Here is a 12529-nt window from a genome sequence, read left to right on the forward strand (position 1 = left end):
GGCTGTTTTCGTTAGAGAAGAAGGTTGAGAGGTGACTTAATCGAGACATATAAGATAATCAGAGGGTTAGATGGGATGAACAGTGAGAGCCTTTTTTCTCGGATGGTGAAGGCTAACACGAGAGGACATAGCTTTAAATTGAGGGGTGATAGATTTAGGGCAGATATTAGGGGTAGTTTCTTTACTCAGAGTAGTAGGGATGTGAAATAGCCTGTATGTAGCAGTAGTGGACTCGCTGATGTTAAGGGCATTTGAATAGGCATTGGACATACATTTGGATAATAATGGAACTGTGTAGGTTAGATGGGCATCAGATTATTTTCACAACATCGAGGGCTGAAGGTCCTGTACTGCGCTCTCATGTTCTATGTTCTATTGTATGATGTTGATTTGGCCTGATGTACATTGTTCATTCCCATTGGTAAAAATTGATCTTTAAAGTTTTTGTAGTTTTCAGTTCTGTTTTATAGTTTTTGAATCCTTTCATTGACAGGGCAATGAGTTCTTTAAAGAAGGAAAGTATTTGGAAGCAATTGAATGCTATACTAGAGGGATGGCAGCAGATGGCACCAATGCACTTTTACCTGCCAACAGGGCCATGGCTTACCTTAAGCTTGAGAAGTAAGTTTTTTTGAAGGTGCACAATATTGCTGAATTTTAATTATGTGTCAAATAAATATATTTTATTAATAGCAATAGCATTTATGTAGCTGAGGTCATGAAAACAATTTAAGCACGCTGCTTATTTGTAATATTAAGTTGTGTTAATAACCTGGTACTATTGCCGTGACTCACTGTAGTCATGCATTGAAAATCAAGCTCCACACTGTCACAAATGTGAAAATTGATTAAACAATAGAATTGTACAACTTTATCAAACTGTCTAATTCAGCTCAAAATAATATACACAAGGATTTTTTCCATTAACAAGGAACTAACAATTTACAGTAATTAAACCTTTTTAAGTAATAGCAAAAAAAAGGCAAGTTGATCTGATAATCTAAAACTGTATGCCTTTCTTAAACTTCCCATTGACATGCAAACAGACACACAAAGCGATGAAAGCAAATATTGTGAGTGATGAATGGGGAAAGAACAGTCAGAAACACTATTCTGGCACCAGCCCAGATCACAGACGTCAATGAGTTGTTTTCATTTGATACTGTTTCAACTCCATCGGAATCTTTACCAATGGTGAGAGGTGTGGGAACACTGTTACTAAGTTTTTCATTCACTGGCTGAGGATTCACCCTTTCAGTGCCTTTTGAAGGTTTTTTTTTCCCCTTTTCCCTTTCAACAGGAAATTGCAGAGGGAACAACTTAGGTGAGGGACAGCAACTAGCTATTAAGTATTTTCTCTTAGTTCCCTAGGAGGAGTTAGATAGATGGTACGTTCTCTTCATAGCCTGGACATTTCTATTGCATTGTCCATATCCAAGGCTACTGTCCAGGAACCAGTCAAGTGCTTGTTACTATGCTGAGCCTTCCTTAACTGACAATAGCTGGCTGTGGTTTAAAAAAATACAAATTAAAAGACCATGCGGTGAAAATTCCTCTGGACACACACAGGCAGTTCTGTTTGGATTGCTTCCTCACTGGTTGAAAAGGGCAACATTGTAGATGCAGCTCACAATGTGTTCCAGTAACCTGTCTTTAATACAGTAAACTTGCTCTTGGTCTATTAGTTTAAAGCAGTATTCTTTTTCACTTTTTGTCCATAGTCTGAAAGCAAAGTGGTCTTTATATTATATTCCAGTCAAGTCTTGAATGATTATTAATAGATATTTCTTTAAGTATGTTTTAAGCATTTGCATAAATCAGCACATGCATCTCTGAGCCAGTTTAATTTCTTTGTATAATTTGCAATTGGAGTTGGTAGTTTGGGAGAAAATAGTTTGGGTGTTGGTGTTGGACTGGAGTAGACAAAGTTAAAAATTACACAACACCAAGTTATAGTCCAACAGGCTTATTTGGAACTACAAGCTTTTGGAGCACTGCTGCTTAGTCAGGTATAGTCAGGTAAACTATAACCTGGTGTTGTGTGATTTTTAACTGGGAGAAGATACAGAAAATGGAAAGCAGGTTCTGTGTCTAAATTAGAACTTAAACGAGTTCTACTCCCTCAAATGGGCCCAACTTGTCCATGTTTTGATTTGGAATTCAAATAATAATCATTATTCCAAGCAAGGTAGATTTTAATCATAAAACATGTACCATTACAATTGTTGATATTGTAAGCCAAAGACAGATTTTAATATCCTCCCCTGAGATGGCTTTGGAAGTGGAAAGCCATTTAATCAGATGGGTTCTATGAGGTGGGACCTTGTTGCCTTTCTGTCTTGGCACTGACTAGGTCTGGGATGAGGAATTGTAGAAGATAGTAAATGTCGCTTTAAGAGCCTCCTCCTGCAGCCACTGATATTCAATTAGTAATGGATGGGATACTCACCAGCTGATGAATTTGCAAAGGAAAATCTTGTGTGAGGACAACATCTTTGTACTTTTCTTCATTTTTGCACCATGAACCAAATGGGAAAAGGATACTATTTAGGCCAAAAAAACTGTGTAAAGAAATATTGCAGTTTTAATACTAGTTACTGAAATTATTTGTGTTGTATTTTAACTTTTGTTATGTTCAAGCAGTTGTAGGTGGCTGGTTACAGGACTCATCTGCTGTGAGCATGTGTATGTATTCAGGACAGTTTTGCTCAGAGACAGCCTTTTGAATGATTTTTCAATCAGAACCATGTGTAGGTCAGGAGTCATCAACATGACAGGTTTCTGAGCAGATGGGCAGCCTTTTGGTGAAGAATACAGGGTCAGAAAGCCTTCAGAATCTGAAAAGACAGCCTCTCTACGCTCAGTCACCATTTGCCTTTCAACTGGTGACTGAGATTGAACCACTGGTGTGCCAACTCTCCTGTGTTTGCAGTAAAGAACTGAAAGTACTTGGAAAGAAGAAGAGGAGATCGGAAGTACGCAGGAGGAGGTCTGCATTACTTAGCAGACACTTTGCCTGACTGAGAGATCCACTGAAAGCCAACGCCTGTCTTTGAGGCTGAATCCTTTCTCTCCACTCAGCCTGATGGCTCCATCTTGCCCTCACCTTTGCATTGGGATCACTTGGTGATTTCACTTTTTAAAATTTCTACAGTAATATTCAAATAAAGTGGCAAAACCTACTTGAAATAAGAAGGTAAGTTTCATTTTAAATAATGGGTAACACCAAAAATACATCTTGCATAGTCACATCATTTCTGGCAAGAAAATTGCACCATGTACAATCTCAACAGTCATTTTATCTTTGCCTCCTCCACTGTGTAGCATTTATTACTTCCCAGTGTGAATTTCCCAGATACTCAGTTGATGCCCAAACAGTACAGCCCTGCAGACCTTACTTAGCTAGGTTCACAACAGTCATGATGGAGTGGCATGGCGGCTCAGTGGTTCAGTGGTCAGTACTGCTGCCTCACAACACCAGGGACCCATGTTCGATTCTACCCTCTGGCAACTGTCTGTGTGGAGTTTGCACATTCTCCCTGTGACCACCTGGGTTTCACCAGGTGTTCTGGGTTTTCACATAATCCATAGATGTGCAGGTTAGGTGGATTGGCCAAGGGAAATGTGGGGTTATGGGGATAGAGTGGGGATCTGGGTCTGGGGGGGATGAGCTTCAGAAGGTCAGTGTACACTTAATGGGCCGCATTACTTCTTTCTGTGCTGTAGAGATTTTATGATTCCATGATGACCGGAATCCTCAGAGACTCCTTCACTGATCTCTTTAAATGATTTGGTTGGCTTTGGCCAAATTATAACAGCAACATTGTCCCATCCCACTTCCTGTTCATGTCTTTGGCTCTTTCCTTTCCAACAAAGTCCTCGTGCCATTTTCAAAGATTACTTTCTGCTTTTCACCAGGTCTTCTCTGAACAGCTTCTTGAGATCAGGGATATTTCAATCTCACAGTTAACTGTCTCTTTCCCATTTGCTTGTTGCCAGTCACCCCCCAAAGCAACCACAGATCACATAAACACTTCGGTATGATATGATTAAATTTCTGAGGAAGGCTAATTGTCCCTCAGTAATGAACAAAGTTACATTTAGGTCTTAAAAGGGCAGTAAGCACTAGAACATCACAGAGCAAACAAAACCTGATAAATACTGAAATGGCCTGCCTTAGCAAATGCAACATGTCCCTAATGTAAAGTTAATGAAAGCAGTATGTTTTAAAACATTGTTGTTGATGACAGTTCTGAAACAGTTATAAATATTTTAGATTTGCAGAGGCAGAAGCTGACTGCAGCCTGGCTATCTCACTGGATAATACTTACTCCAAGGCATTTGCACGAAGGGGAACTGCTAAAATGTGCCTAGGGAAGATGAAGGAAGCAAAAGAAGGTGAGATTACTAAAAAAACTTGCAGGGCAGAATCTTGTTTTATTTGTTAGAGAAAAGTGTGTGGCGTTTGTAACTTTATTTATTTTCTTGTACAGGAGGTTGTCAAGGGGCCTATCTTACATTGTATCTAAGGCTGGTGCAATGGGGATAGGAGATAATAATCAGAAGAAGATAGGTGCTTTGAAATAAATGCTGTTACACTGCACCAGTTCTCATTTGGTATTATTTTGAGACTAATTGAAACTGACTTTATGCTTCCATGCTCTCTCAGCTGTCAAGCGTGGACTGATGTCTACAGAATGACACATGAACAATGCACATCTTGCCAAAGCCTAAATGCTGATGATATTTTTGAGCTGAAAATCCTCCTGCATATCCATTAGCAGTCATACTTTTTTTGCTGTTAATATGTTTCTTTTAATGTGTCTGAACTCTCCATGAAATAACCTAAGACCATCAATTTATAATTGTAAATCATGATAAATCATTCAGAGGATGATTATTTTGCTCCTTTCATACAACTAGCTTAAAATCTGCCCCGTATTTTTATAAACATGATAATATACTCAGCCTGGTTGCAACTATAATTTTCTGTTGTGTTCACTGTTAACACCTCTAAATCTCAAGTTCCTAATGATTTTCTTATTTTTTTCTTGATCACTTTCTCAGATGTTAGTAGCATTTTGTTGTTATTTTGCTTTGTGAGTTTTGTTTCAATTTATTCATTAATATTTAGTTCATTAATAATTGATGAAGTATTTCTTTGTGAAGGATGGGAGTCAGTTGGCTGAGTTGGCTTGCGATAACACCATTGTTATGAGCTCAGTCCCTGAATGAGCTGCAGACATTTCTGGAGGTCTGTCCTTCTCACTTTGGTCCAAGTTTAGCGAGTGGTGCCCTCGCGTTATTAGAACTTGGAGAGAGATACCTTTGCACAGACGTAGATTATTCAATCCATCATATCTGCGCTGGCACACCTTACTAGCATGTATTGGCATCTTATTTAAATGAACAAAAGATTTATGCCCTTTACATTTTTGTATATCAATAATGTTGACAGTTTATTCTTGCATTGTCTTTTCCCTCATGTTAGATTTTGAAATGGTACTGTTGCTGGAACCAGGAAACAAACAAGCTTTAACTGAACTTGCAAAAATAAACAAAGTAAGTATGGGCGTATCGTTGGATAAAGATTACATGGGAGAATAAAATCACTTCAAGCGAGCAGTTTGCAAACCTATACCTGTTACTGTAAAATAAGGAGCAATATGAATCTATTGAGTACATTGGGAATTCAGTAAAACAGAATTTTACATTCCCAAGTAAGTTTGTGGGTGGGGTAAGACATGGGGCGCTATAAATTGTCATGAGCACCTTTCCTGGTACCTGTCCAGCCACTCCACTCCTCTGCACATTTACGTACAGTAGTGAAGGTTTCAGACTACCTGCCCACTGTTGTGCTAATTGTGACCCTGAAGTGTTTGGTTCATAGCTGCTCCCTGCTCCTGCCACTGTTTCATCAGCTGAGGCTGATGTATTGGAAATCAACCTATTAATTCTGCTAAATTGCTTTCTCCATCCTGCCCATCATCACTGAAGGCTTGCAAACTGCCCTTGGTGAGATCACCATTCCTCCAATTTGTCAGTGGCACAATCTGGACCAAATATGGCCAGCAGTCCTTGAGCACTTCCTTATATGGGAGCAGAAGTCTTGCCTTGAGATACTTATAGCCCAGTACACATTAAACCACAGCAGGGACTGAGTGGGAGAAAAAGCTGTTTTGTTTCTGTCCACAGCACCCACTGGCCTGATGTAAAGTCCCACTTAAAGGAAAAGCATCACCCCTGTCCATTCCTTCACTGTATGTTAAGGTAGTTGTCTGGGGAATGCATACTTCTGATATACAGACAGTGATATAAAGTTAAAACTGCTTCATCAGATTAGAAATAGGATGCTCAATTAAAATTAATACAGACAAAGAGAAAAAAAGATTAAACACAGTGAACAGATAGAAACTCTTCAGAATTCCTCTGACCTAATATCTCATGTGGATCAATGTCATCTTTTGTTCTATTATGCTCTACTTTACGGACTCCAGGATATTTAATAATGTTACATAAATGTGAGATGTTAATTGGTGAAAATAGAGTCATAGAGATGTACAGCATGGAAACAGACCCTTCGGTCCAATCTATCCATGCCGACCAGATATCCCTACCCAATCTAGTCCCACCTGCCAGCACCTGGCCCATATCCCTCCAAACCCTTCCTATTCATATACCCATCCAAATGAAAGTGATAATGATCCATTAAATTCATTAGGAACATGAGAAGATTAACTTTTTTCAGTGAACTTATGTTAATTTTCCTGGACTACCCAAGTTGACAGGTTGAGAGGTTGGTGTTCATTGATTGTCTTTCATGATTGTTTTGGTTTTTGGTATTGTGTTGACTCGTGTAAGTTAGGTTAACAAAAACAAAACTCCCAATAGAAAACTTAAGATCTAAATGTAATAGATTAAACTTGTGTGAAAGCCGAATGATAGCAGTACTGGATTAGCAATGCAGAAATTTGAATTTAAATCCATTTTAGCATGTTGTCAAGTTGAATGTGATAAATCTGATAAATAGTGGACCAATGCCAAAAATGGCTGAGACAATTGTTGGGATTGTAGTAAAAATCAAACTGAGGTGTAAGGTGAATTTCAAATATTTACCTTCTATATTGAAGGAATTGGCTTTGCAAGGAGTTTCAACACAACAGACATCTTCAAAAAGCAACAAAGGTCAACGAATAATCAAACCAATCGATAAACCACCTCATTTGAGATCTACTGTAAGTTTTGAACCATCTAAGTTTATTATCAGCGGGTGTTCAATGTTAGTTGTCAATTATAGTTTATATATGCACATATTGCATGTATGTGGGCTAGCGTTTGGTGTTTATTCAACTTCTTTTAAATTGCATTTAATGTTTCATTTCTAGTTCAGTTAGTAAGAAGTATAAAGCATTCTGACACAATTTTCAGAGAAAATCTAAGTAAAATTACTCATAATTATGGAAAGCTAACATTGAAATAGTGCATTATTTTTAAACCCTTCGAAGCACATAATGATTTCCTTCCTTTTCCTAGCAGTTTTCTTCTGCTCTTGAAGTGTAAGATTAGGTTTTGTTTATGCAAGCAGAAAAAGAGTTGAGATATATAAATAGTTATAATTATGCTGCAATGCAAGTTAGCAATAGAAAAATGCATAATAGTTTGTATTTAATTAATTTCTTTTGATTGCTAATTAAGGAGTGTTTTCCCTCCTCCGCTGCTATTCCAAAATCAGCAACAGCTAACTTTGGTACACTTGAATTCTTGTCTTTAACCCAAGGTCTTCCATTGAAATTCCTAGTATTACTCGTTCATGGGAAGGATACGTAGGCGGATAGCATTGTACTTGTCTGATTGTGTGAGGAGCCCATGCAGTATTACAGAATTATGCACATAGTCAGAAACACTGATTGCACTGCAAACCCCATAGTGCCAATTAATGATATATTTTTACAGAATATGTCTTTCCTTTAAAAACGTTTTCTAATTTCAAAATTTATATTTGTCGTGTGACATTAAGAATGTAAAATATTTGGGGCTTTCTGCATTCATTAGACTGCCATTGACTCCAAATCTTTCTCAACAGTTCCCTCCTGGTCCAACTTGCTACAGAAGCTATTCAATGACGTTCTTCTATAAAAGCATTTTTCTCATTCAGTTCACAAATAAGCTCTCTTATTCCAATCTCTAATGTAGGGTTCCCTCGGATTTAGTTTCCAGATCACGCTCACTGTTTGTTTCACTCTTTCTGTAATTACTTCAGCAGTGTACTCTCCCTCCAGATTACTCATTGCACAAAATTAGGAACATAGAAATGGGAGTAGGCAATTCAGTCCCTCAAGCCCATTCCACTGTTCAGTGAAATTGTGGCTTAACTGCATATATCATTTAATACCTTTACTAAACAAAACAAAAACTCTGAATAAACTGAGGTAGATTCAACTGTTGCTTGTGGAAGAGATTTCCAAACCTCTACTACCCTGTGTATATACCCGTTGCATCCTAATGTCCCTCCTGAATGAACTGGCCCTAATTCTCAGACTATGTCCCCTAAATCTAGAACCAGTGAAAATAGTTTATCTATCCTGCTTTTTACTATTTAGTATCTTGACAACTTTGATTGATCACCCCTTAGCCTTCTCAATTCTTGAGAATGCAGGCCTAATTTATGCAATCTGTCTTCATAACTTAATCCTTGAAGTACAGGAATCATTGTACTCCCCCCTCAGGCCAGTTATTCTTTTCTAAGCTGTGATGCGCAGAGCAAGTGTCAGTGTCCAAGTGAGGTCTAACCAGGATATTGCATAACTACAACATCCTTGTACTCCACTTGTTTTAAAGGCCTGTGTTCCATTTGCTTTCCATTATTTTCAGTGTCTGTTCAACAAATATCTCTTTGGTGACCTAATGACATTTTTGGATTGCAGCACCTTCTGATCTTGCACCTTTGATTCTCTTCTGCAAGTGATAATTCCTCATTTATCACAAGACTAGAGATTCCCATTTGGAATGTAGAATTTAGTTCCAGAACAGAGCAACACTGACCAATTCATATTGTAGCCAATATGAATTCAGCTGAATATAGTTCAGCTGTTCCACCACTGAATAGAGCCCAGGGATTTCTCAACCATGTCCTCTGGGGTGAGCCGATTCAATGCTCCCATAGGAAATTGAGCAACAACAGTGAATTTATCACTTCATGGGTTTAACAAAAGAAATATAGAGTCATAGAATCATAGAGATGTACAGCACAGAAACAGACCCTTTGGTCCAACCCGTCCATGCTGACCACAGATCCCAACCCAATCTAGACCCATCTGCCAGCACCTGGCCCATATCCCTCCAAACCCTTCCTATTCATATACCCATCCAGATACCTTTAAATGTTGCAATTGTACCAGCCTCCACCACTTCCTCTGGCAGCCCATTCCATACATGTACCACCTCTGCGTGAAAATGTTCCCCCTTGGATCTCTTTCATATCTTTACCCTCTCACCCTAAACCTGTGCCGCCTAGTTCTGGTCTCCACCATCCCAGGGAAAATACTTTGTCTGTTTATCCTATCCATGCTTCTCATGATTTTATAAACCTCTATAAAGTCACCCCTCAGCCTCCGATGCTCCAGGGAAGATAGCCCTAGCCTATTCAACCTCTCCCTATAGGTCAAATCCTCCACCTCTGGCAACATCCTTGTGAATCTTTTCTGAACCCATTTGATATACTGTCTGTGCTACTGTTACTATGTAGTTAAGAAGTTTCGCAGAGAACGAGAGATCAGAATTGTGCGTATCATGGTGAAATGTGTGATGGACGTTTGCAATGTCGTTTGGGAACTTGTAGAGGAAACAAAGTGGAGTTCTGTAAAGGTCTGACTTTTTTAAAAGGCAGAAGGTAATTTTGAACAGTAAGTTCAAAACAGCATGATCAAGAAGTTGTGTGATTTTAGTTAAATGACCAGCAAGATGGCTGGGGTGGTATTTGCGGAGATGTTTGCTGACTTGAGTTTTGCAACTGAGAGAGTGGTAGTCAGAAATCGATTCATGCAGAGAGGTTTCTAAGAGCAGTCTCTAAGCAGTTCTGAGAATTCGAAGTGAGGATGGAAGCAATCTCTACAAGCAGAAGTTGTGGGGCATCAGAGAGGAAGGCATCTACAAAACTGTTGAAGTTATGATGTGAAAGAACCTAGGTTCATGAGAGAGCAAAGTCAGCAATTTGTTTCAAGGTACTCTGGGGGAGAGAATGACTTGAAAATAGTATTGTTTTAATGCACAAAAATCTGTCCAAAAATAGCCAATTACCAAACTTGCTCCTCATCCGAATGTTTTGGCTTGGTGGTAGGGTTGCATGTCTGTAAGGGTTTTGCTGGGGTAAAAATGATGAATCTTCCTTTCTAATGTCTGTAATAAAATCATCTTGATAGTTTTGTATAGTATAACATCATTTGTGTTTTGTCTTCCGTGTACTAAATGTAAGTGATTTTGTTAAAAGTACATTGGCAGCCTCTTATGAATATATTTATTGACTGATCTCCACAGGAAACAAAATGAAAAATAAAGCAGGCTTTACTCTGGAATCTAACTTATCCGGTATCACCGCCGCTGGAATTATCAGTGCTAGAGAGAGTTACTTTCACTTTGCTATGTGGCCTGTTTCAGTATGACAGTTACAACAAATTTATTTTCATTGCTGTAGAGTTTATTCAGTTAAATGAATATTGTGCATTTTTACTCCTGATACTTGTCTGTAAATGCTTACATACTTTCCTTGGTAAACTCGATCAATGCCTTGGCATATCTAAAAGGTTAACATGTGAGCAATTGCGAAGTCTTGCACTTCGGAAAAAAGAATACAGGGATGGACTATTTTCTAAACGGTGAGAAAATTTCTAAAGCCAAAGTACAAAGGGATCTGGGAATGCTAGTCTAGAATTCTCTAAAGGTTGACTCGCAGGTCGAGTCCGTGGTTAAGAAAGCAAATGTAATGTTGTCATTTATCTCAAGAGGGTTGGCATGTAAAAGCAGCGATGTGCTACTGAAACTTTATAAAGCTCTGGTTAGGCCCTATTTAGAATACTGTGTCCAGTTTTGGGTCCCACACCTCAGGAAGGACTTACTGGCACTGGAGCATGTCCAGCAGAGATTCACACAAATGATCTCTGGAATGGTAGGCCTAACATACAATGAACGACTGAGGATCCTGGTATTGTATTAATTAGAGTTCAGAAGGTTGAGGGGAGATCTATTAGAAACTTACAAGATAATGCATGGCTTAGAAAGGGTGGACGCTGGGAAATTGTTTCCGTCAGGCAGGGATAGTAGGACCCATGGACACAGCCTTAGAATTAGAGGGAGTCAATTTAGAATGGAAATGAAGAGAGATTTCTTCAGCCAGAGAGTGGTGGGCCTGTGGAATTCATTACCACGGAGCGCAGTGGAGGCCGGGACGTTAAATGTCTTCAAGGCAGAGATTGATAAATTCTTAATCTTGCAAGGCATTAAGGGCTATGAGGAGAGTATGGGTAAGTAACATTGAAGTGCCCGTCAGCCATGACTGAATGGTGGAGTGGACTCAATGGACCGAATGGCCTTACTTTCACCCCTGTGTCATATGGTCTAATGTCACATGTCTTATTGATATTCTTCTATATTTTAAATTTTGAAAGATCTCTCGCAACAATGACAATCTGCTTTCCCTTTCATAGAATCATAGAATTCCTACAGTGTGGAAACAGACCATTTGGCCCAACAAGTCCACACCGTCTCTCCGAAGAGTATCCCACCCAGCCCTGTTCCCTTGCCCTATTGCTGTACGTTTACCCCTGACTCATGCACCTAATCTACACAGCCCTGAACACTATAGTCAATTTAGCATTGCTAGTCCACCTAACCTGCACATCTTTGGACTGTCAGGGGAAGCCGGTGCACCTAGAGGAAACCCACTCAGACACTGGGAGAATGTGCAAACTCCACACAGCCCGAGACCGGAATCGAACCCAAGTCCCTGATGCTGTGAGGCTGCAGTACTAACCACTGAGCCATCGTGCCACCTTAAGCAGCCTAAATTTATAGTTGAATTGTCTTGTATCCCAAGTTACAACAAAGAAAGACACTTACTGTGAAAATCCGCAGAGCTTATTTGTTATGTAAAGTAATAGTCTGAAAGAGTTAATGAAGAAGTTGCATTACTTCCATCCTTTGGGTGCAGCCAGTTAAGTTGCATATTAGCATTCATAGAAATCGGATGCGTTCTGTAATTATGCCTGATGTAAGTTATTTTTCTATCATGCAATAAATCAATTTATTAACTGAGGTGTAATATTTTTACTGTTTGGAGCTCAGCTATTGATTGTAAAGCAGTCCTTGACCCAATACAGACAAACAGGGATTGGTGGCAGTCTTTAAAACAACTCTTACCACTTACCACATAGTAGCAGAGGTGGATGATACAATGACGTGTTGCTGGTGGCAATCTGAACAAATATCACACGGTCTTTTGTTGAAATGAATGTGAAAAGTGTGTGCCTCTGCTTGA

At 39.1% G+C, this 12529-nt stretch overlaps 1 protein-coding gene across 1 annotated transcript in view; it reads left to right on the top strand.

Moving 5' to 3' along the window:
• The window catches only part of rpap3 (RNA polymerase II associated protein 3), a 53719-nt gene that overhangs the window by 20742 nt on the left and 20448 nt on the right, over positions 1–12529 (top strand). The window contains exons 8-11 of the mRNA XM_072551932.1: positions 494–621; positions 4277–4398; positions 5492–5562; positions 7131–7235. Coding sequence (XP_072408033.1) covers positions 494–621; positions 4277–4398; positions 5492–5562; positions 7131–7235 — 426 coding nt within the window. The remainder of the gene's footprint in view (positions 1–493; positions 622–4276; positions 4399–5491; positions 5563–7130; positions 7236–12529) is intronic.

The sequence above is a fragment of the Chiloscyllium punctatum genome, chromosome 32 (genome assembly GCF_047496795.1).
Source record: "Chiloscyllium punctatum isolate Juve2018m chromosome 32, sChiPun1.3, whole genome shotgun sequence".
NCBI classification, from domain to species: Eukaryota; Metazoa; Chordata; class Chondrichthyes; order Orectolobiformes; family Hemiscylliidae; genus Chiloscyllium; species Chiloscyllium punctatum.